This window comes from Nannospalax galili, unplaced genomic scaffold (genome assembly GCF_000622305.1).
Source record: "Nannospalax galili isolate Female #2095 unplaced genomic scaffold, S.galili_v1.0 scaffold315, whole genome shotgun sequence".
Taxonomy (NCBI): Eukaryota; Metazoa; Chordata; class Mammalia; order Rodentia; family Spalacidae; genus Nannospalax; species Nannospalax galili.
Genome location: NW_008336851.1, coordinates 82,580 through 108,113, shown reverse-complemented (window position 1 = coordinate 108,113; position 25,534 = coordinate 82,580). Strand labels below are relative to the sequence as shown.

The window sequence follows — 25,534 nt, the reverse complement described above, 5'->3', positions numbered from 1 at the left end:
TGGAGAGAAGGCTCAGCAGTTAAGAACACTGGTTGTTCTTGCAGAAGACCTGGGTTCAAATCCCAGAACCCACATGGTAGCTAACAACTGTCCATAACTCCAGTCCCAGGGGATCTGACAGCCTCTTCTGACCTCTGAGGGCATTGCATGACATGGGTGCTCTTACCTACATGCAGGCAATACACACATACACATAAAATAAAAATCATACAAATTTTTAAAAAATCTTAATAAAAGGGAGATCCAATACATGACATCTAAATTCAATAGGAGAAAATGCTAAAATAAAGACTTCCAATAGTCTTGACTACATGACTACAGTTAAGAATTCAGTTTCTTTACTACATATGGACTAAAGATTTATTTCTGTAGGTACCTATGCTGAATTCATCAAACCTCCAATTGAGGTGAAGCCTGCAGGAGGCAATCAGTATCATGAGGCCAGGTGTGGACTACCACACATTTGATCCCAGCACTTAAGAGGCAGGCAGATCTCTGTGCTCTGTGAGTATGAGGCCAGCCTGATTTACACAGTGAGTTCCAGGCCAGCTAGGGCTACACAGTGAGGTCCTGTCTCAAAAAAAAAAAAAAAAAAAAAGGCTTAGGTCATGAGGATGAGGCCTTCATGATACATCAAGGAAAGGCCATGGGAATATATAATAAGACAGCAAGCCAGGAAGAGGGCCTTTACCACACACCAGTCTGGACTTCCAAACTATGAGCAACAGTGTTCTGATATTTAAGTCTTCTAGGCTATGGCATTTTTTTGACTGGTCTTGCAGAGGACACGGGCTCAATTCCCAGCACCCACATGGCGGCCACGAACCGTCCCTAACTCCAGTTCCAGGGGAATCCGAAGCCCTCTTCTAACCTCCACGGCATTGCATGACACGGGTGCACTCACGTACATGCGGGCAATACACTCATACACATAAAACAAAAATAATAAATATTTTTAAAAAAAGAGTGGAACACTTAGCTTTTGGCTTTGTTTTTTTTTTTTTTTTTTGAGACAGGGTCCCCCGGTAGCCCCAGCTAGCCTGGAAGTTGCTATGTAGACCAGGCTGGCCTTGATAGCACAGAAATCTGCCTGTCTCTGCCTCCCAAGTGCTAGGATTAAAGGTGTGTGCCACTATGCTGGACACTTAATTTTAAAGACAAGTCTGAAATTATGTTGCTACCAATTGTTTTTGGAAACTGCTAAAAATTAAATAGGAAATTCAATATTACATTTGGATGATTGTAAAAAAGAAGTACAATCTAGCTCAACTACATAGTTAAAACTGTTTTTCTTTCCAAGGAAAGACAACTTGAATAGAAATGGACACAGGAACCCCTAGGTGTTAGGAGGCAGAAGTTTAAGAAAAATATAGGAAAAGATTATTTTCTTCCTAATTACTGTTTTAACAGTCAAGAAGAGGAATTTCATCTATGTTATGTTAATAAATTTCAGAAAAAAAAGTAGTTCCAGACTAAGAATCAAAGATGGGAAAGCCTAAAATAAGTATTAAACTATATGCTGACAAAAGGAAGATCAAAAGATGGATCAGTAGTTAAGGGTGCTTGCTGCTTTTGCAGAAGACCCAGGTTTGGGTCCCAGCACCCACATGGTAGGGCTCACAACCACTTATAACTGCAGCTACAGGGAGATCTGGGACCTCTGGTGATCTAGAGATCTGGCCTTCCCACCTCATTTAGTTAATATAGCAGCTCATAGAGCAGAGAGCCTTCCCATCACTGCAACAGAAAGCTCCAAGACATGGAAAACACTGCACCCAAGGACATGGGATTTCCATCTCAGGTTCAGACTCTGGCATCTCTGGGACTTCTAAGAAGTCTAGGTCTCACCTGACGGTACCACTGAAGAGCACTGGCTCCTGAGGAATGATAGAGAGTTTGCTTCGGAGGTCGGCCAGGCCAATGTCACTGATTTTCACTCTGTCGATCTTGATGCAACCTCCAGATAACTCCACCAGACGGAACAGAGCCATCCCTAGAGAAGACTTCCCTGGTGAGTCAGAGCACAGGCAGAGCAGCAGCTCCATTAGTAACTTCTAGAAAGACAAAACTGATTTATACTTGGGGCAAAGTCTTTTTTTTTTTTCTTCTTTTCCCTGTTTGTAGTGTTTTTCCCCTGTTTGGGGCTGGGGATGTACTGTTGGTGGAGTGCTTGCCTAACATACATGAGGCCTTGCCTAACATACATGAAGCTCCAGCATCATATAAACTGGGCATGCCTGTTAATCCCAGCGCTTGGGAGGTAGAGGCAAGAGGATCAGAAGTTCAAGCTCGGCTCCAGCTACACAGCGAGTCTGAAGTCAGTCTGAGCTGGAGACCTTGTCTTAAAAAAAGAAAGAAACAGAAAAAGTATTTAACCTTCCTGAGCAAACACTGAAGCCACACAGCAGCCCAAGGAGTGATACGCCATTCTACTTTGAGGAATGAAATGAAAACCTGTCTCTGATTCTCCCCAGAAACAGGTACCCAGGGTTTAATGATGCGTAGGCTTCAGAATTAGGGGGTCACGGGTCCCACAGCAATTAGCTGGCAACAAACCAGAGGACGGGAAGTCTTTTTTCTCTGACCAGACTATGCTTGAGAGAGAAACTAAGGCAAGAGCACTGATTGCCACAGCAGCAGTAGAGATGGAGAAGTTCTGGGGCAAATGTACAGGGGAAGGAGGCCTAGGTTTGAGAAGACAAGTAGTTGTGGATGACTAACACAGAATGAAGGCTGAGAAGCAGGTTTGGTGGATGAAATGATTAATGAATTCAATGTTGTAATGACAGGCAGAATAGTTGAGTCTGCATTTGTAACTGTAATACAGGAAGACAATGTCCATTGTCCACAAACATACTATAATTCTGGATTTCTTACAGTCTCTTCTTGAAGTTGAGATCATCTCATGAAAGCAAGATTGAATTGCTTTGTTTTGATGCAAAGAAATATACAGCCCAGAAAACCAATGATAACTAAGCCAGGTAGACATTTCACACAAGAATAAACAGATTGGGAAAGACTATCTTTGAATGTCATTTACAAGGAAAGATGGAAAGAAAAAAATTACATCTTAGGGTAGAGAGAGTACTAGGGAGTGAATCTAGGGCCTCATATATAATAAAGCACTCTACTATTGAGCTCTATGCCAAACCCTTTTTAATTTATTATTATTATTATTATTATTATTATTATTATTATTATTATTTTCATGTTTTTGAGACGGGGTCTCGGTGTAGTCCCAGTTGTAGTAGTTTGAGACAGGGTCTCCCTGTAGTCCCAGGCTGGCCTTGAACTCACAAAGATCCGCCTGCCTCTGCCTCCCAAGTGCTGGGATTAAAGGCGTACACCACCACGCCCATCTTATTAATTATTTTTACTATTGCTGCATTATCTTGGCTGGCCCTGAACTCAAAATCCTCCTGCCTAAGCTTTCCTAGCAGGTGGGACTACAGACCTCTACTTATACCTGGCAATTACTTAAGTCTTGACTCTAGAAATTCAGTGCACGAAAAGAGCAAAACAATTACCTAAAGTGAGACTGTTACAGACGTAGGACCAGTTCATCATCTCCCTGGCCTAATAATAAGGAGGCAGAGGGGGCTGGAGAGATGGCTCAGCAGTTAAGAGCACTGGCTGCTCTTTGTGAGAAGGCCTGGGTTTGAGTTCCAGCATGCACATGGCGGCTAACAATCATCCCTAATTCCAGTTCCATGGGATCTGATGCCCTCTTCTGACCTCCACAGGCATTGCACAACGCAGGTGCACTTACATGCAGGCACTACACTCATATACATAAATAAAAATAATAAAATATTTAAAAAAATGAGGTATAGAGAGCATTTCTTCATTATACATAGCAATATATTTCTAATAAGGGTCAAGAAGAATGCTTAAAATGATGGCCAATTTGTTTTGGTTTTGTTGAGACAGGGGTCTATATAGCCTAGATTGGTCTTGAATTTGCAGTGATCCTTTTGCCTCAGGTCCCTTAGTACTAAGAATACAGGCATGTACCAGCATGCCTGGTTCAAAGAACAGTTCTTTATTTCTTCACAACTGATATCAGATCAAGAAAATAATTTGTGTCTTCAAGGCAATATGAGTTCCTTATCTATAAGTTCAAGCTTCTGACAAATAGGAGGATGTGGTGACAATATCTTATGAAGGCCTGAGAATTCTTCACATATTTTGACTGTAGTGCTACTCTTAATCAAGAAAAATTGTCAATAGTGTCGATTCCCTACAAACTTGGAATTGGTCAAATGTAAATGATGGTACACCCACAAAATAGAATAATGTATCATGTTACACTGCAATCATTAGTGACCTGGGAAAATATCAATGGTTCTAAAAGAAGGCTACAGAACTGAGTACAGAATGACCACACTTTTGTAAACATGTATATTAACAGGAAAACACTGACAAAACAGCCACCAACATGTCCCTGGTACTGGGGTTTTGGGTGCTTTTCCTCTACTATACTTTGCCATGTGTTCAAGTGCTCTGTCCCAAGAATGTAGGCTTTTGTAATTGAGAAAGCACTAAACGTCATAAAAGCAGGGTTAAAAACAACCTTGGAAATTGATTTCAGAGGGGCCTGAGAGAGTAATTACTTGTCTATTAGGGATTTGGTTTGCAAGGATGAAAGTGATCTTTGACAAGCTATTGTGTTGACCAACAACTAAATTCTGGTCACTTCCAACAGTTGTCCAGAGACCTGTGTAGTCCTTACCTGACCCTGTTCGCCCCACAATACCAATCTTCTCCTTGGGTTTGATGGTGAAGGACACTTTCTTAAGGACCAGAGGGAGATTTTCCCGGTACCTCATTTCTGCATTCTCAAAGGTTATCTCTCCTTCTTGGGGCCAGTCACGGGGAGGAGCCTTGTTCTTGATTCTGGCAGGCGCTTCCAAGGAGAGAGTCTGAGGAGAGAGTGGCTGGTTCAGATTCTTTGGGAGCAACAAAGCTTATCATAAAGAAGTAAAAACAGGGCAAGCACAGCAGCCACCAAGGCAGCCTACTGTGACCCCTGCAACAAAACAGTATGTTGACAGTAAATGTTTACTCCACCATCTCAGACAGACACACAGTACATGGCTACTGGGCCATGGTATGCAATGCTTGCGTCCACAACAATGCCCTGGACCGAGGGATGACCTAAGTGGTAGGATGTGAGGTCTTCCCATCCCTCTTCAAGTTCTCATTGGAATTCTTTGAAAATATTCCACTTGAAATAGAATCCCACCAATTGAACACCACTAGGCTATGTTTAAACTGAAGGAAATTATAAGAAAATTAATATCTAAACACACAGGCCAATTCAAGAGACACAGACTCTACTTCCAGCTTTGCCACTGTGAGCAGTGTAACCTGTACATGCCACTTTACCTCCCTGGATCTTAGTTCCTCATTTTCAAATTGTGAGGAATCTCATGAGACAACCCTGGGAATTCATACTTTAAAAGCCCATGCTGTGGTTAAGAGCACTGGCTGTTCTTGCAGAGGACTCAGGTTTGATTCCCAGGATCCACATGGTGGCTAACAACTGTCTGTAACTCCAGTTCCAGGGGATCTGATGCCCTCTTCTGATCTCCTCCAGCACTGCATGACACAGGTGCACTTACATACAGGCAATACACTCATACACATAAAATAAAAATAATAAATAAAATTTTTTTAAAAAAGCTGTGCTATAGCTTCCTAGGCAATTCTGTCACAGAAGTCATACTTCACAATGTTTTTTAAAACTCTTGCAATTTGCCATTGGCTTCTGAGCCTTAAAGGGAAGTGTCCCTAACAAGCATTCTGGGGGAGTAGACACTGAAGGCTGATACTCTAAACTGGAAAGACTGAGTTGGGACAGGACTGGCATCGGGAAAGCAATCCTCAAAAATGTCAATGATCTGAGCTGTCTACTGTCCCTCACTGCCCATTATTCTGTCTGCTCCAGTAGAGACACCAAAACAATATTCATTCAACCCTATATTATCCACATGTGCACACATGCGTTCTCCCTAGATTGCAACACTGGGCAAAGTGGTAGTTTCTAAACATAAAGAACAACAGTTACCAGATGCATTAGAAAGCTACCTGAACTCTTTGGAGAACAATAATTTTAAGACACGTCTGATAGGGACTGACAAGATGTCTCAGTAGGCAAAGGTAAAGGTGCTTGCCACAAAGCCTGACAACTTGAATTAAATCCCAGGGACTCGTGTGGTGGCAGGAGAGGACTGAATCCCACAGGTTGTCCTCTGATTTCCACATGTGCACCATGGCGTGTGTGTGCATGCACAGACACATAGACACAGACACAGATGCATGCACGCGCGCGCGCGCACACACACACACACACACACACACACAGAGACATAGTAAGTAAATAAATAAAATTTTCTGGTAAGTTAGGTAGATGTTATGGCGTATGCCTCTAATTCCAGCACTTAGGAGGCTAAGCCAGGAGGATCATGAGTTCCAGGCCAGACTGAACTACATAGAAAGACCCTGCCTCAAAAAAACCTATAAGTAAATAAATACATCTTCTAATAACTAATGAGGTTCATTTTCAAACCAGTGATGAAGTACATCTCTGCTAGAGAATGTAGTTCTCAGGTAAAAGAGTTTTTCAAAACTATGCTGGAAAGTCAGTATTTTAGAACTTGAAATGTTTTCTACCCTTGTAACTTATGGCATAATGCTGTTAGCCTCAAGACAATTCACAAAACAGGTGACTCTTGAGAAATGAGTTAATCTTGAAAATTCTAACTACTCATGGCTCTGCTTCCCTCTCTATAGTATCAGGGAGGGCAGCAGCAAGATGCTACCTCACTGAAAGATCAGCAGCTCCTGGGACGGGAAGAGCTAATATTCTCAGTAATATCTAAGCTTACTGGTTTCTAAATCATTAATATAGATTAGAATTCACTATGCAGCTTTTAAACTACAGAAGCCTGGGTCCTACTTCAGACCTATGATCTCCAGAGATGAGACCCCACACAAGTCTCTGCCAAAGGTTCAGTGGGCGATCCAGATAGCTGTCCTTGGCCAAGGAAAACTGGATCAGAGTAAGAATTAAAATAATAATAGTTTTAAATGTTGTAAGGAAAATGTTATATTAGTCAGCTTAACTGAAATAAGATTCCTAAATGTATACTGTAAATTAAATAAATTAACCTATGAATAGGAGTTCTAAGCTACACATAATTTATCAAAATTTTAAGAACTCTTATGGTCTTATCTATCCTACTGCAAGCAATCTAGTACGGCTGCTGATTTGCTTAAGTGGGGGTAAGAAAGGCAGCGAACCCAAGGCTCCTCCCTGTCCACCATCCTTGACAAAAAGGGCAAAACAACTCCAAAAAGGGCCAAAAAGGCCTGTATTGTCCTGACCTTTATGTAGTGGTTAATTCTCTCCACTGAAGTGAAGCGTGCCTCTGTCTCAGACGCCAGTCTAACTGTAAACTGGAACAACCCTGTTAACTGAAAATGGAAACAAAAAGCAAGAGAGAATGTGTTATCAGTACATGTCAGACAATGAGACAGAACTTCCTACATCTGCAGACCACAGTTATAAGAAGCATGTGAGCACAAACATGCAGCATGTGGTGGCAGGGCTGGGTGATTCTCTCCCTTTTTTTTCCCTGGCTCTTTTAGCCCAAGCTGGCCTGGAACTCGTTATGTAGACCAGGCTGGCCTCAGAATCACAGAAATCATGCCTCTGCCTCCTGAGTGTTGGGATTAAAAGTGTGCACCACCATGCCTGGCTATTTTCTTACCTTTAATACCATGCCCACTACCCCTCATCAAGTGCAGTGTTGGTGCATGCAGGTGCACTAGGCTCTTGTGGGCACTATGTCTTTGGACTCAAAGGCCTTCTAGCCATTGTTTTTGTTTCCAGTAACACATGTCTGAAGCTGTATAACTTCTGGACCACCTACTAAAAATATATGTATATATGATATATATGATATATATACATATATATTCTTAATATTTTAGTTATTTGTTTTTTACATGTATGAGTGTATTGCCTACATGTGTACATGCACCTGTGTCATGTAGTGCTGGAATAGGCCAGAAGAAGGCATTGGATTTGCTGGAACCCGATGTTATGGACAGTTGTTAATTGCCACATGGGTGCTGGGAATTGAATCTGGGTCCTCTGCAAGAGCAGCCAGTGCTCTTAATCACTGAGCCATCTCCCTAGTCCCTGGACCACTTACTTTTATCTTAGCCTGTTTGTGGCAACTAGAACAAATGTTGATTTCAATCTGTGAGCAACTCATGAGAATGCTTCCAGAAAGTGAGGATAAGAGATACAAGGTTGAAGGAAAAGTGAATGCACAGGCCTTGTGCTCTTTAGACTGATGCATAACACACTGTCATCCCAACCAATCCTCTAGTAAGTCTAGGCAGACATTTGAGTGAAGACGCAGCTCTCTAGAGTTCATTTGACTGATTTTTATCTTTGCAATATGGAATAAGGCCCAAATTACACAACAGCAGAGGGTGTAGAATAATAAACCTCTGCACCAAAGTTCTTTCTTAAAAAATAACCCATTTGAAGCTGGGTGTGGTGGCAAATGCCTTTAGTCCCATAGGCAGGCGGATCTCTGGGAGTTCAAGACCAGCCTGGTCTACAAAGCAAGTTCCAGGCCAGCTGGAGCTACAGGGAGACCCTGTCTCAAAAAGACCAAAGTAATAATGATGACAACAACAACAACAACAACAACAACAACAACCCATTTGTACTCAACAGTCAACAAGTAGGACCTCAGTAAACTAAAAAGTTTCTGTACAGCAAAAGAAGTAACCAAGAAAATGAAGACAAACCCACAGAATGGGAGAAAATCTTTACCAGTAACACATCTGACAGAGGTTGAACATTTAAAATATATAAAGAACTCAAAAAAGAAAGAACCAAGAAAAAAAAATCACCCAATTAAAAGATGGGCTAAAGATCTGAAAAGAGAGTTCTCAAAAGAAGAAATAAAAATGGCTAAGAAACATCTTTGAAAGTGTTCAACATTGCTAGTAATTAGGGAAATGCAAATTAAAATCACCTTAAGATTTCATCTTACCCCAGTTAGACTGGCTAAGATCAAGAGAACAAATGATACCAAATGCTGGTGAGGAAGTGGAGAAAGGGGGTGCTCATTTAATGCTGGTGGGAGTGCAAACTTGTGCAACCCCTATCCCAGTCATTACCCATCAAAGAAGTTTCTTTTTCAATAGAGATTATTACAGAGTTTCACAACTGGCCACACAGAGATTCTCTGTGAACTGCACAAAGCCTAAGTGGCACATCTGCAATGCAATCTCTACACCTAAGGCTCAGGGAACATAGAAGAAGGGATGAAGTGACCACTGATGCATCTTTAACTCTCATCAATGAAGCTCCCTCATGCAACAGAGGGCCAGGAACACAAAAGGTCACAAATGACTAAAATGTAGAGAGTAAGAGTCTGCAGAGTGTGGGTCCCTGGATAGGACTCCTATATTAAAATTCACCCAACCAGGGCTCAGGGACCATTGCAGAAGTCGGGGCAGAAATTTGTAAGAGCCAGGGAGGAGGTGCATGAGCATACAGGAATAGAGTCCTACAGGCTCCTGGGACCCTTCTCATACGGTCCTACAGCAATGGTATCAGCATGCACAAGAGCCATGCAAACTCAAGCAGACAAAAACCCAGCACAGAACTGTGGAAATGACAGCAGACCACAATCTTAGTTGAAGAATTATTAGCAGCTAATTACTGCTGGGTGCGGATGAGCTGATCTTAAAGGGAGAGATTCTAGATAGGCTGACTAGACCTCAGTAGATGAACTTGCACTGAAGGACATCTGGGGACACTAACTTGACATGATAGGGCTTAACACAAATGACAGAATGTATGAATTCCAGTGGGGGGGACTATGGGAGGGGGCTAATGGGGAGGGGGTACAAAGATGATTGAGATGTTCTGTATGAAATATACAAAAATTTAAAAAATTAAAAAATCAAATGGAAACACAAAGTAACCCATTTACAGTCAACCCTGTTTCATAGATGCCCCACCACTCCTCTCACCTCCATCCTCCATATGAAGTGTATATAAACCCTCCAGTCATAAGTTCTTTAGCTCCTCTCTCTCTAAAATACGACTTTAAAAATCGAACTTTAATATTACTATTAAAAACATTTAGCAAAAATTATTTGTGTGGACTGATGTTAAAATGCTTTCAAATATTTAGTCAGTAGTCACGTTCTCAATTGTTTTTTGAGCTATTTGAAGACCTTTCATCATCCTTAGCAATTAGAAGGACTTTTACATTTAACAGTATTAGGAAAATCAGGAGTTTGAAAATAAAGTGTATGTAAGCAGCAGAGTGAGAATGTTATAATAGTTATTAGAAAACTAGGAAGATGCCAGACTCTGGAATTTTAAAAATATTTGTTTATTTGTTTATAGGGCTGGAGTGATGGCTCTGTGGTTAAGGGTGTGCACTGCTCTTGCAGAAAAGCAAAGTTAGGTTCCCAGCATATATATCAGGTGGCTCACAACTGCCTGTAATTTCTAGCCCAGTGGACTGGACACCCTTTTCTGGTCTCTGAGGGCACCCTCACTGACATGCACATACCCACATACAAACACATACACATATCCATAATTTAAAATAAATCTTTTGGAAAAAACATTTCAATGTCCACAGAGGCCAGAAGATGGAGTTAGATCCTCTGGAACTGGAGTTCAGATAGTTGTGAGCTACCATATGGGGCTGGGAACTGAACTCTGGTCTGTGCTCTTAACTACTGAGTCATCTCTCCAGCTCCGAAAAACTGTGATTTTGGGTTTTTTTTAAATTTTTTATTTTTCTAAATTAAGATAACATATTTCTTTTCTTTTTTGAGATTGGGTCTCACTATGTAGCCCTGGCTGTCTGGAACTTGTTATGTAGACCAGGCTGGCCTGAAACTCAGAGTTCTACCTGCCTCTGTCTCCCAAGTACTGGGATCAAAGGCATGTGCTACCCTTCCCTCCCTCCCTTCCCTTCCTCCCTCCCTTCCTCCCTTCCTCCCTCTTTCCCTCCCTCCCTCCCTCCCTCCCCCCCTCCCTCCCTTCCTTCCTTCCTTCTTTTTTTTTTTTGGTTTTTTTGACAGGGTCTCCCTGTACCCCAGCTAACCTGGAACTCACTATGTAGAGCAGGCTGGTCTCAAACTTAGAGAGATCTGCCTGCTTCTGCCTCCTAAGAGCTGGGATTAAAGGCATGTGTCACCACATCTGGCCCTACAATCAATCATTCATTCATTCATTCATGCATTCATTCATTCATTGTCTTTTTAAGAAAGGGTCTCCCTGTAGCCCCAGCTGGCCTGGAACTTGCTATGTAGACCAGGCTAGCCTTGAACTCACTGAGATCTGCCTGCCTCTGCATCAGGAGTGCTGGAATTAAAGTCATGCACCACCACACCCAGCTCACTATATTTCTTTTTTTTAAAAATATTTTATTATTTTCATTTCATGAGGATGAGTATATTGGCTGCATGTATGTGAGTGCACCTGTGTCATGCAATGCCACGGAGGTCAGAAGAGGGCTTTGGATTCCCTTGGAACTGGAGTTTAGGACGGTTCGTAGCCGCCATGTGGGTGCTGGGAATCGAATCTGGGTCCTCTGCAAGAGCAGTCAGTGCTTTTAACCGCTGAGCCATCTCTCTAGCCCCCCTACATGTATTCCTTAAACACATACAGCAGAGTTAAACTATTTTAATCCTAGATCCCACTCCCCACCTTTCTTCCCAACCCTACCTTCTCCAGTCAAATACCACCAACCCAGATACTGACCTGTACAGCATAAGAGATAGCAAGACCTGCATAGGCTGGGGGAATCTGCCCATGCATGAGAACAATCATCAGCCCAGTGGTAGTGATCAGGGCAATGCTGATGAGGTCCAGCCGCACAGCCAGCCACCTCATTGCACAAGTGAACAAGAAGAAAGGAGCTTGGTTGTCATCAAGCAGCTCTTGGTACCTGTGAGGAAGATAGAACAGCTATCGAACAAAAAATGTACCATACAATCCCCTCATGGATGGATGTCAAAGCTTGAGTGAGCCACAGAATGCAAGGTAAATACTTAGTATTTCTGGTCTTCAACCAAGAATTATATGGAAACTTCAGAAGTACAGGTATTCTAAAGTCTCACATAAGAGGACACGGTGTATTGTTAGTTACTCTTTTGGAAACACTAAAACCTACATTAAAGATGTTAGGAAGGGTGGGGGTATGGTGGTGCACACCTTTGATCCCAGCTCTTGAGAGGCAGAGGCAGATAGATAAATTTCTGTGACTTTGAGGCTAGCCTGGTCTACATAACAAGCTCCAGACAGCCAGGGCTGCACAGTGAGACCCTGTCTTAAACAAAAAAAAAGATGTTAAGGAGAAACAACTTCCTTTATAGCACAGGGGGAACATGGGCATGGAGATCAAAACCAGAGGCTTGTGCTGTGCTTTAGAAAAGTTATCTTAGAGGTGGGCATGGAAAAATTCGCTTTTAATCCCAGCACCCTGGAGCAAAGACAGGTGGATCTCTATGAGGTTGAGGTTGGCTTGGTCTACATAATGGTTCCAGGCCAGCTGGGGCTACTTGGTGAGACTGTCTCAAAAAAATCAAAACTAAACAAACAAAAAAACCTAAAACCAAACAAAAAGTCTTAGGTCAGGGTCATTTTCTCAAAGAAAGGTTACAAAGGCAAACAGAAGTAGTCCAAGGCCAAAGAAAAGGAAGTCTCAATAGGAAGCTATACATTATGTGCCATATGCCTCACACCACTGCAGAGCCAAGAAGCAGGAGAGGTGAGCTGAGCCGCAGCAAGAGGGATTCAGGCAGTATATGTTGCTGAAGGGTGTGGCACCACCATCCTCAGTCTAGAGATCCGACCACTCTGAGAACTTGGAGTTCTAAAGAGGGAGCTTTGTCGGCCACATGAGTCTTGTTTTAAAGTTTTTTCCTCCTTACAAAAAAATGAATCTATAAATAAAATATAATAAAAGAGAAGAAAATGTCAAATTCCAGAAGTTAGTATTGTGCTGCCTTTCCGGCCAATCCCATCCCAGTGCTGCATGTGCATAAAGGCTTGTGTAGCTCCCTAGCTTTAAATTTATGTTTTTCTTTTCTAATTGAACTTTTGTGATTTTCCTTTTTTAAATTGTTCTCCCTGCAGTTACTTGATCTTAGTCAGTCTGACTGGGGTAAGGCAAAATCTTAAGGTGGTTTTAATTTGCATTTCCCCAATTACTAACAATGTTGAACACTTTTAAAGATGTTTCTTAGTCATCTTTATTTCTTCTTTTGAGAATTCTCTGTTCAGATCTTTAGCTTATCTTTTAATTGGATGATTTTTTTTTCGAGTTCTTTATATATTCTTGTTGTTAGACCTCTGTCAGATGTGTTGCTGGTGAAGATTTTCTCCCAATTTGTGGGTTTTCTCTTCACTTTCTTGGTTGTTTCTTTTGCTGTGCAGAAGTTTTTTTAGTTTAATGAGGTCCCACTTGTTGATTGATGAGCATCTGATGGCCAGTTTAGAAAGTCCTTTCCTAAACCTATATCTTGTAGTTTACTGACAATGTTTCTAACAGCTTCAGTTTCAAGTTTCACATTGAGGTCTTTGATCCATTTGGAGTTGACTTTTGTGCAAGGTGAAAGTCTAGTTTCATTCTTCTACAGGTGGAGGTCCAGTTTTGCCAGCACCATTTGTTGAAGGTTTTGTCTTTTCTCCAGTGAGTGTTGTTTTTTTTTTTTGGGGGGGGGGTCTCCCTGTAGCCCTGGCTGTACTGGAACTCACAAGTTAGACCAGGCTGGCCTTGAATTCACAGAGATCCACTTGCCTCTGCCTCCCAAGTGCTGGGACTAAAGGCCTGTGCTGCCACACCCAGCTTTCACAAAGAATTTTGAGGACTCCATTCAATGATCAGCAACACAAAAAAGTGGCCTAACTTTCTGAATTAGAACCCCAAGATGACCTGGAAGTCTTCTTACATGTGCAGAAACCTGCATGGAAAAGTACTGGTTTTAGACTGTAGTGTGTGTGTGTGTTGTGTACCCCAGCTGGCCTGGAACTCACTATGTAGATCAGGCTGGCCTTGAATTTACTTTCCTAATCTTTTCTTTCAGTATAGATTAACATTTTATTTGTGAGTCATAGATCAAATTTGAGAATAAAACATTATTTCTTTAGGAATAACACAATCAAGACCATTATTTTTGTGCGCTACCACAATGCTCATTTCTGATGTGCCTCTTACTAAGTAGCAGGGCAATTTCCAGGGCACCTGGCAATCATTGTGGAGGTGGTGGCAATCTTCTTACCACTTCTGCAGTGATCTGCAGGTAAGCTTTAGCCTAGAACATTGAGATCAACGGTCTGTGCTAGTTTTCTTGCACCATCAGCAACAAAAATATGAGTTTTATGTTTATATTGTGGACACTGGAAAACATTCATATTGTGGACAAGGCCGAGAACCTGGCAGAGAAATGAGGCCTTCATCATGTCCTTTGGTCTCCTGCTCCGTGAATCTCCAACTGGGACACCTTCCTTAGCCCTTGTCACTTGCTTCTCTGTTCTATTCCTCTGTCCTTCAAGGTCAGAAGTCACCTTTTCTTTTGCAGTTCTTTATGTTCCTCCTATTCTTCCTGACCTCTTATGATGGCTTTTTTCTAATTCTGTGAAGTATGTCATGGGGATTTTGATTGGGATTGAATTGAATCTATATATTGCCTTTGGTAGGATGGTCATTTTCACAATATTAATTCTTCCAATCCATGAGCATGTGAGGTCCTTCCATCTTCTGGTGTCTTCCTCAGTCTTTAAAGATTTAAAATTTTCATGTGGCCAGGTATGATGGCACATGCCTTTAATTCCAGCACTCCAGAGGCAGAGGCAGATGGATCTCTGTGAGTTCAAGGCCAGGAAGGCCTAGTCTCTTTGGTATGTAGAGATCTTTGATGTCTTTGGTCAGGTTTATTCCGTGGTTTTTTTTTCTTTTTTTGAGGCTATTGTGAATGGAAGTGTTTCCCTGTACTCTTTCTCTGATTGCTTGTTACTGGCATATAGAAAGGCTACTGATTTTTGTAGATTAATTTTGCTACCTACCACTTTATTGAAAGTGTTACTCAGTTCTAGGAGTTTTCTGGTGGAATTTTTGGGATCTCTTAGGTATAGTATCATATCATATGCAAAAAGGGATAATTTGGTCTCTTTTCTAATTAGTACTACTTTAATTTCCTTCTCTTGTCTTATTACTCTAGCAAGAGTTTCAAGCATTATATTGAAAAGGAGAGGAGATAATGGACATTGTTTTCTGGTTCCTGATTTTAATGGGAATACTTCCATTTTTTTTCCCCATTTAGAATGATGTTGGCTGTGGGTTTGTTGTATATAGCTTTAATTATGCTGAGGTATGCTCCCTCCAGTCCAATTCCTTTTAGAACTTTTCATCATGAATGCCTGTTGAATTTGTCAAAAACCTTTTCTGCATCTATTGAGACAATGATGTGGTTTTTATCTTTGAGTCCATTTATATGATTTATGACATTTTTTACTTACATATATTGAACCATCCCTGCATCTCTGGAATAAAGCCTACTTGATCATGGTGGATGATCTTTTTTATGTGTGTCTGTATGTGGTTTACAAGTATTTTTTTTTAGAATTTTTGCATCTATGTTCATTAAAGATATGGATCTATAGTTTTCTTTTTTGGTTGTGTCTTTACCTGGTTTTGGTATTAGAGTAATGCTGTTTTCATAGAAGGAATTTGGGAGTTCTTCTGTTTCTATCTTTTTGAATAATTTAAGTAGTATTGGTTATAGATCTTCTTTAAATGTCTCATAGAATTCTGCTGTAACTCCATGTGGGCCTGGGATTTTTTTAGTCAGGAAGTTTTGTATTACTGTTTCAGTTTCCTTATGTTATGAGGTCTGTTTAAACTAGTGATCTCTTCATGGTTTAGCTTTGGTGGTTCCCATGATTTTAGATATCTATCCATTTTCAAATTTGATAGAGTATAGGTTTTTTGTTGTTGTTGTCTTTTTGGTACAGGGTCTCCCTGTAGCCCCAGCTGACCTGGAACTCACTATGTAGACCAGGCTGGCCTTGAACTCACAGAGATCCGCCTGCCTCTGCCTCCCAAGTGCTGGGATTAAAGGTGTGCCACCACGCCCAGCTGTGAATAGGTTTTAAAGTATTCCCTCATAATGTCTGGCATGCTTTTGGTGTCTGTTGTGGTGTTTCCTTTCATCTCTTATTTTGTGTAGCTCCCTATCTCACACAAGGAAGTCTTTATTTAGAATAATTTTTTTCTAATCTCTTTACTCTAAATTTTCATGTAAAAATTACTTCTTACTTTAATAGGCAATATCTACATTAGACAGAAAATTTAAGAGGTTCTTTTTTATTGTGTTTATGGTGTGTGTGTGCACATGCATGAGCTTCTATGTGTGTGAGTGCACATGCATGTGCATGCCTGCGGAGGCCCAGGGTTGGTGTCAGGAATCTTCCTTCATCACTCTTTCACCTTATTCATTGAGGCAGGATCTCTCAATGGAACTCAGAGCTAGATGACATGGCTAATCCTGCTAGCTAGTTTGCTCTACAGATCTCCTAAGACTGAAATGACAGATGGGCTGTCAAACCCACCTGCTATTAACATAGGTTCTTGGGATCTGAACCCCAGTCCTCATGCTTATGTACCAAGTGCTTTAATCATTGAGTCATCTCTCCAGCCCCTTGAAAAGTCTTAAAATGCTCACTACAAAAGGTCAGTCTTTCTTGCTTGTTCTTCAGGTACCCAGTTTCCCATTCCAGGGATAGCTACTACTGTTCCTTATGAATTCTTTCAGAGATATCAAAATGTTGTATACACAAATATATTCTCAAAAGGCAGTATGTCATATACCCACATACGTTCCATGTTCTGTGTTCTCATTTTCCCAGAAATCTTATCAGGCAACTACATTTTAATCACAGACAGGTCCATTAAATCAGTAATACCTTTAAGTGATGAGCTTTATAATTCCAAGCTCTGGCCATGAAGGGCTCTTAAGAGGATTGCTAACAGCTGGGATACAGGTCCCCAGCCACACTAACCTGTGTAGAAACTCTTGTCCTTTATTATAGGCATGGATGGTGGCAAGGCCCTGTATGCTAGACGTGATGTGGGAGAGGAAAGGTGACTGTGTAATATTGTCCAGACGCTTCAGCTCACGAATCAGCACTCTGTGAGAAAACAGGCTTCTGTCACAGTGGGAAGCTGGCAATCCTGGCCTTATTTTTGGCTCTGGTAGACACTAATACCTCCTGTTTACCTGGAGACAATGTGTAGAACTGAAAAGAGGATGATGAGGGGCCCGACTGCCACAAGGAACCATGGAAAGACTCCTGCGATCATTCCAACACAGAAGAACACCAGGATAACATTCTGGATAAACATCTCAGCCTGGAATGGCAGGCGCACGTCCACTGGGGGAACCATAAGTGAACAAGTTTCATATGCTTTGGCAAAGAAAATGGAGCTAAACATACACTACTTCATTCTTATGTAAAATATTTGGAAAATAAATATGCGAAAAAGAAAACAAAGATAATCTATATTCTTACCAATACCAATGAACTTGTGCTAACACAAGAAAAGTTTAAACATATGAAACAGTCAAGAGTACAGAACTTCACCAGTCAATATTTTCTTCATTTATTTTTGGCTACCTCCCTACTACACACCCCTTTTCTTAAGGTGGAAGTGAACTCTTGTTTAAAAAAATTTGTTTACGTTTATGAGTGTTTTGCCTGTATGTATGTGAGGGTGTATGTAAGGGCACCCCATGCATGCAGTGCCTTTGGAGGGCAGAAGAGGACATTAGATTCCATAGAACTGGAGTTATAGGTGGTTGTTATCTGTCATGTGGGTGCTAGAAACCAAACCCGGGTCTTCAAGAGCAGCAGTACTCTTAACCACTGAGCCATCTCTCTAGTTCCTCCATCCCTACTTTTTTTGCTTTTGAGATAGGGTCACATTATGCAGCCCAGGATAGCCACACACTCACAATCTTCCTGCCTCAAACTCCTATGTGCAAGGATTAAACCAGCAAGTTTATTTCCTCTCTCTCTCTCTCTCTCTCTCTCTCTCTCTCTCTGTAACAAAAATGAAAATATGTACAGTTCTTGTACTGAGTCTGCTCCTGACTCCTTTTTCTTCTGACCCATAGCTTTACACTGACCTACTGATCCCTGAAAAAAATTCCTCCTATGGAAGTAACCAAGGCACAGTAGTTAAAAACACTAAACTTTGGGGTTAAAAAAGATTTGAGCTGGGGCTAGAGAGATGGCTCAGCAGTCTTAATCTGCACTGACTGCTCTTGCAGAGGATCCAGGTTCAATTCCCAGCACCCACATGGCAGCTACAAACTGTCCTTAACTCCAGTTCCAGGGGAATCCGAAGCCCTCTTCTGACGTTCGCGGCATTATACAACATGGGTGCACTCACACACATGCAGGCAATACACTCGTAAACATTAAAAAAAAAAAAAAAAAGGTCTGAGCTTAATTCCCAATGTGGTCACCTGGATAGCTGTCTGATCCTAGGCAAGTTATTTAACCTTTGCCTCCCAAGTGCTGGGATTAAATGTGTACGCCACCACACCTGGCAAGTTACTTAACCTTTCTGAATGTCAGTCTTGTATACTGGATGGTGACATAACAGCTGCCTCCCAGCACTGTTTCCTGGATTAGGACAAGATGCATAAAATACCCAGTGCTGTTCATTGTACAGTAGGCTCTCAATAAAGACAGGAAACAGTACTATATTCTGGGTGATGGGGAATATTGAGTTCTAGTGCAGGCACAGCCTATGTTGCATACAGAAAGCCCCTCAGAAGCTGTAAGTGTCTAAGAACCAATGCAGTACCACCAAGTAAACAAGCACTTTGGAATTACAGGCATCCTGGTCTAAGCCCCTCTACTAACTTGATCCTCTGACTTTGTTTTCAGGTTTTAAGGCAGAAGGAAAACTCAATCAAAAGATTTCTGATGCAAATGTCAGCAGTCACTGTGCTTGCTTTCTGAATCTCAGGACAGACAGAGCCGCACATCTGGGTGTGTGGCGGGGGTTATGTCCAGAACGCTGGAGGCGCAGCAAGCTCTGACTGTGCTCCAGAGCACAAAAGAGAGGACCGGTGGGAGATACCTTCATCCATGTCTTTGGAAAACCGGTTGAGAATCCTTCCTGTAGGGGTAGTGTCAAAAAACTTCATAGGGCTCCGAAGGATCCTTCGGAAAAGCTCATCATGGAGCCGGGAGGAGGCTCTCAATGTGCCCTGAAGAGCAAAGACAAAGTGATCAGGGCCCAAAGAGCTGGAGAATCAAAACAGGCTCAATTAGTACTCATGCAGGTGACGTGGTACATTGACTCCCAAAGCGGGGAAGGTACAGATGGTGAGCAGGCACAGGTGACTAAAAGGAAAAGGCTACGGCTAATGGGAAACATGTCATTTTTTCAGCAGGGTCATCCTGTTACACACATATGCCATGCCAAAGCCTGGTCATATGCTCCCAGGGAGACGGGGCACACAGATCACCTACTATGGTATACCTTGACAAAGACAACTCCACGAATGGCTTTCAAGATCAGCATGACTGCCATGGAGAGGGCATAGATACTGGCATAGTACTGCATGAAGGGATTATCCTTCATGCTGTCATTCACAAAGCTTCTGTTTCCTTGAGTCACTGTGTTGTTCTGTTTGGAAGTAAAGTAGCATGAGATGAGATTCCTAAAGACAGTCAGGTACTCAGGGGCATTCTCAGCTCAAAGAGAGAGTCATGGGAATGACCCTGGGACCTGGTCATGGCAAACACAAAGGCAAGCTTGCTTCCTACTTCTCTCTTTCCTAATGCAAGTGTCCTACTTACTGAGCATCCCTATAGCCCCTGGGATGATCGGGGTTGTTTTGTTTTTTCTGTTCTGTGACACTATACTAGAACGTCCTTGTTCATTGTTTCTTCTTTGAAATTATTTTTAACTGACATATAAAAAACATAAAATTATATACATTAGTGGGGTATCACACGATGTTTCCAATGCTTCTTTTAAGTGTGAACTACAAGAGTTTCCTGGAGAACAGCCAGAACCAGGGAGATAAGGCCATACCCTCACACATACGTCCCAGTAATGAGTATTCTTACCCCACTTCCCTGCTTGATCCAGTAGCTCAACCACCAGGTGCTGAAGGCAGTGCTGCCCACATTCAGCATGAAGAGCACCATGATGACCAGGAATGCCAAGGGCCCCCCTGCAGCCTGGATGTACACACCATAGACTGACCAGGGCACAGATCCTTGACCCTTTTCCTCCAGCTGCACAAGCTGTCCTAGGAGAGAGAAAAAGAAACATTAACTTAGAAGGAAGAATGTGGTATATAACTTTGTAGAAGTTATGGGTGTTGATGAGGCACCTACACTGGACCCAACAGATCCATCCAACATAGTGTTTGATTACAGTAACTTTTTATTTATTTCTTGTGTATGTATTGCCTGCATGTAAGTGGACCTATGTTGTGCAATGCCCGCAGAGGACAGAAGAGGCCATCAGATTCCCCTAGAACTGGAGTTATAGACAGTTGCTAGCTGCCACGTGGGTGCTGGGATTCGAACCCAGGTCTTCTGCAAGAACAACCAGTGTTAACTGCTGAGTCACCTCTCCAGCCCCCTCATCACAGTAACTTAACTTCGACGGACTGTAGGAAGACCTGGGCCATAAATAAATTAACTAGCTAAGCTAAAACCAACTGATGGGATGACTGGATTAAGTTACAGCCAATTAGGTTGTTTTCTACTCTGAACTTTTTCCTATAAATGCTGTTGTCAGATCACATTGTTGGTAGGAGCTTTCCGAACCTGGGGTTTTGGGTACTGTCCAACTGGTGAACTGCTTTGGTTTTGCCCAAATGAATTCTATTCCTTTCACATGATCTAGAGAACTCTCCCTTTAATAAGAGCTATTCCCAGCAGGGCGTGGCAGTGTATGCCTTTAGTTCCAGCACTTGGGAGGCAGAGGCAGGGGGGTCTCTTTGGGGTCCAGGCCCGCCCGGGCTTCATAATGAGCCCCCGGCCACCCGGGGGTACCGGGAGGTCCTGTCTCCAAAAAACCCAAAAAAAAAAAAAAAAAAAAAAAAAAAAAAAAAAACCCACAAAGCTATTCCCCTCAAACTCAGTCACTTACAGAGTAGCAGAATCAAGAGAACCTGTAGCATCAAAGGGTTCTAGAACTACTTCTTCATCAAAACATTCATTCATTCCACATTTACTCAGCACCATCTAAAGGCCAGGACCAGCAGACCTGAGACCAGGTCCCTGGCCTTTGAGGACCTAGCTGAGGGTGTCGTCACAGCCTGGGGGACAGGCAGATGAAACACAGTAATGTGCTAAATGCAATGGCAGAGCTGTATGCAAGCAACATGGGATTTAGTCTGCAGGCAGGTTTCAGAGAAGACGACTTTTTATATAGCCTGCACTGCTTGTGGCAAACTAGTAAAGATAACGTGCAGAGACAACAGGTTAAGAAAGCAGAGGTATGGAGCAGGGAAACTGACATGCAGCATGTATGGTCAGGCAAGTTGGCAAATTTGACTCCCTGGGGCTGCCTAGCTGCAGCAAGTAAACAGTGGCATCTGAGGTTTATGTGTATGGTTTTTTTGAGGGTCTCACTGTGTAGTCCTGGCTGGCCTGAAACTTGATATGTATATCAGGCTGGCCCCAAATTCACAGAAATTCATCTGCCTCTGCTTCCCGAGTGCTGTGATTAAAAGAGTGAGTCACCGAGCCTAGTGGCATCTGAGTTTTCCTGAGCAGAGAAAAACATCTGAAGAGAATGGGCTACAAATATGGCAAGATTCAATTTCCCAGCGCGACTTGGAGTAGGCAGAACTAGTAGCAGTCTCTTCTGTGCCCCCCAGAATCCCTTACAAATATGAACACTTTCTATGAGCACTGTATGAGGAAAAATATTAGAATACACTGCTCTAAAACTGGGAGCACTTAAAGGACTTCACATAGAAAGCAAGCTGGTATCTTGTTTGTGCTTTAAATTTTTTACTTATTGATTTATATTTTATGTGTATGAGTGCTTTTGGTGTGCATATGTAAGTGTGCCACCTGCACACAATGCAGAAGGCCAGAAAAGGGCATCAGATCTCCTGGAACTGGAGTTAAACTTTTGATCTTCCTGCCCCAACCTCTCAAGTAGCCAGGATTACAGGCATAAGCCTGCTGGGCTTCTGTGTTCTTTAAGGCTGATTTCTCTTCACAACTTATGAGTGACAAGATGTTTAGTCTTCAATCCCTAAACATCAAGGAATAAAGTAAGTGTTACAATCTTTGGCCTATTTCTTTTCTATGATTTACTTTTATTGTTTATGTGCATGTGTGTGTTTTTCCAGCATGTATGTAAGTGTACCCATGTGAGATGCTCATAGAGGCCAGAAAAGGTGTCAGATCCCCTGGAACCGAAGTTACAGACAGTTGTTAGCTACCATGTGGATGCTGGGAACTGAACCCAGGTCCTCTGCAAGAGCAACCAGTGCTTTTCACCACTGAGCCACCTCTCCAGTCCCTAGTCTCCTATTTTTAACTAGGTCTTTCAACCGTTTATATGGGGGACAGATTTGAAAGCAGGCAGTTGTAACACTCTAGTAAGAACTGATAAGGGCAGCATCCACATGGTGGCTAACCATGGTCTGTAACTCTAGTTCCAGGGGATTTGACACCCTCTTCTGGCCTCTGTGGGCACTGCTTGGCATGGGTACACTTACCTAGATGAAGGCAAAAGATTCATACACATAAAATTAAAACCAAAATAAGCCACACATACCTTGGGTACTTTCAGAGTTATGAGTAACCAGGATAGTGGCTACATAAAATGAGAACAAATATTCCCTAGTGATATTCTGACTTACGCTGCTTGTAACAGGAACCAAAAGTTTTCTACGTCACGTGTTTTTTGGGTGTATCAATAAATTATTCCAAATCATGATTTTAAAAATCCACATTTGTTCTTCTGAAAGACATGATAAATCAGCATGTCAATTCCTAAGATCAAATGCCTGCTACAGTGAAAACAGGTCCATTTATCCCCAAAGTCTCCCCTGTCAGTCCCAGAGATGTCCCTGGATTTACACACGTTCAGTGGAAACACACTTAGAAGCTGCTTTTGCTAAAACACACTGGCTTTGTACTTGGGCCCATAAGGTAGCTAAAAGTAGGATAAGACTAGAACCTTGGCTTTCATTTTGTGTCTGTTTCCTTTATGTGGGATCAGCAGCTTAGCTCTGCAGGTTATGTGTTAATTGCTCAAGGAGTGTCTGTCTAACTGATTTCATTCACCTTCCATGTTGAAGTCACAGATTAAATCACTGTCTTAAGCCTTCAATCACTTTAGATTCCAGGAAGAACAAAGCCTCACACGTTCCCCACCCACGACAGCAATTATCCAAAAGGGCAAAGCTGTCCCTGGAACAAAAGGGATCATCTAGTAAAACCAGACTGATCCCTCAAGTGATGACACCACTTCTTTGAATCAGAACTGAGAGAACTGCACCTTGACCTCTTGCTTCAGTTCTTCCTTGATTTAATCCTAAAGCTCATGACAGTGCACTGGAGGTGGACCTGGGGAAACTGGACTCCTTTATCTGTTCCTCTTCCCAAGGTGCTACACTGAATAAATCTCCTTTCTCTGCTTTCCATCATTACTTAATTTATTGGGGACAGGTGGATGAGCCTGTTTTGTTGGAGTTGCCAGAACCCAGACTTTTGTCCTAAAAATTCCAATCACAAGGTAAGGACTCAACACAGGAGATCTTTAAGTAAACTACATTTATTTTTTATTTCAAGAGTGACATATACTTAAAATTCACAAAAGGTTTACTGTTATAATGGCACATGCTTTTAATCCCAGCTCCAGGGGCAGAGGCAGCCTAGAAAAAAATGTTTAAAAAAACAGGAACACAGGCTTTGGACAAGGAAATCCAAGTAGGAAAACTGCTGGCTGTAACCTCTCTAGAGCTCTCTGCAATACCACCAGGAGCAAACAGTGAGCTGAACTAGCACATAACTGAAGATGAGGTATGTTGAGACACCTCAGCTTTTGCTGGGATTCATGTTTCAGTACAAACGCAGAGTATTGAAGGCTGGAATTACCTACAACTGACCCTACCCTTCCAAAGCTCATTCTCCAAGCCCTTCTGTTTTGGCACATCCAAGGTGTCTCATAGCATACTAATATTATTTTGGAGCTTTATTATTCTAGAAATGTAAGACCATGGGGGAATGGAGACATGGCTCAGTGGTTAAGAGTATTGGCTGCTCTTGCCAAAGATCTGGGTTCAAATCCCAGTACCCACGTGGTAGCTAACAACTGTATCTCCAGTTCCAGGTGATCCAATACCCTCTTCTGCTCTCTGTGGGTACTGTACAACATGGGTGCACTTACATATATGAAGGCAATACACTCATACACATAAAATAAAAAATAAAAAATAAAATAAAATAAAAAGAAATAAAACAGCAGATGCTCCATAACACACAATGCTACTAAGCATCATGGATTACCACGTGACATTATTCCTGATAAGTGGCAAAACTAAAGAGCCCCAAATGGTTGTTACCTTCCTCTGGCTTCACTGCTTTCTCCTTCTTTACTGACCCTGTTTTAGGGCCCTTGTCTTGTGATTTCTTCTGTGAACCACTTGCTTCCTTTTTTGAATTAATCTAATAACATTAAAAAAAAAGTCTCCAGTCATGAGATGGCCATCTAGATGAATGTTGACAGGCTATATTAGAGAACCCTTTATTGAACTATCAATATTAATAAAAAGATACACCCATTCTTATTTATTTAGTTTCAAGACCAGGTTTCTCTATGTAACCCACAATGGCTCTAAGCTATCTCAGCCTCCTGAGTGGTGGGTCACAGGCATGTGCTGCCATGTCTGATGCATCTAATTTCTTGAGAAGGCCACCCATTCTTATTCCTTGTACTTTGGCTCCTCAGATCTTTTGAGATGTGGGTTCCTACCCTGTTAGTCCACTGACATTTACTAAACCATTCAAGATCTAACCTCCAAACACAGGTTTTACTCTATTCTTAACTCTCCAACTTGACTCAATGATCAGCACTTCTATTCCTTCTGACCCTGACCTGCCACATCATTACATCAAATTCATAGATCTGACCATTTCCCACTGCAACTATAGGAGAAATTCCAAACTTGTCTGCTTGGTTTTGCATGGTTTCTGCATTCTGGTGCTAATCTAGTTCTGCAGGTCTCCTCTCCTGGTCCTGTAGCTCCTAATCTCTAGTCACACTTGATTCGACATCATTTCTAAACCATGCTTCAAATTCTCACTGCTGTGCCCCTGTCCAGGTTAGGATCCCTCATTTCAATCTTGGTCATAGATGCCGCCATTTCGATGAATTCAAATATTATATTATATTTTCTTTTCTTTTTTTTT

At 41.9% G+C, this 25,534-nt stretch overlaps 1 protein-coding gene across 11 annotated transcripts in view; it reads right to left on the bottom strand.

Moving 5' to 3' along the window:
- Positions 1 to 25,534, bottom strand: part of Abcc5 (ATP binding cassette subfamily C member 5) — a 94,627-nt gene that overhangs the window by 8,744 nt on the left and 60,349 nt on the right. For all 11 annotated transcript variants that reach the window (XM_029562612.1, XM_029562615.1, XM_008831257.2 and 8 more), the window contains 10 exons: positions 24,688 to 24,790; positions 20,213 to 20,397; positions 19,620 to 19,766; positions 19,215 to 19,344; positions 17,341 to 17,494; positions 17,123 to 17,251; positions 11,822 to 12,008; positions 7,390 to 7,479; positions 4,733 to 4,922; positions 1,849 to 2,008 (listed from right to left, as the gene is read on the bottom strand). In XM_029562612.1, the coding sequence (XP_029418472.1) occupies positions 1,849 to 2,008; positions 4,733 to 4,922; positions 7,390 to 7,479; positions 11,822 to 12,008; positions 17,123 to 17,251; positions 17,341 to 17,494; positions 19,215 to 19,344; positions 19,620 to 19,766; positions 20,213 to 20,397; positions 24,688 to 24,790 (1,475 nt within the window). The remainder of the gene's footprint in view (positions 1 to 1,848; positions 2,009 to 4,732; positions 4,923 to 7,389; positions 7,480 to 11,821; positions 12,009 to 17,122; positions 17,252 to 17,340; positions 17,495 to 19,214; positions 19,345 to 19,619; positions 19,767 to 20,212; positions 20,398 to 24,687; positions 24,791 to 25,534) is intronic.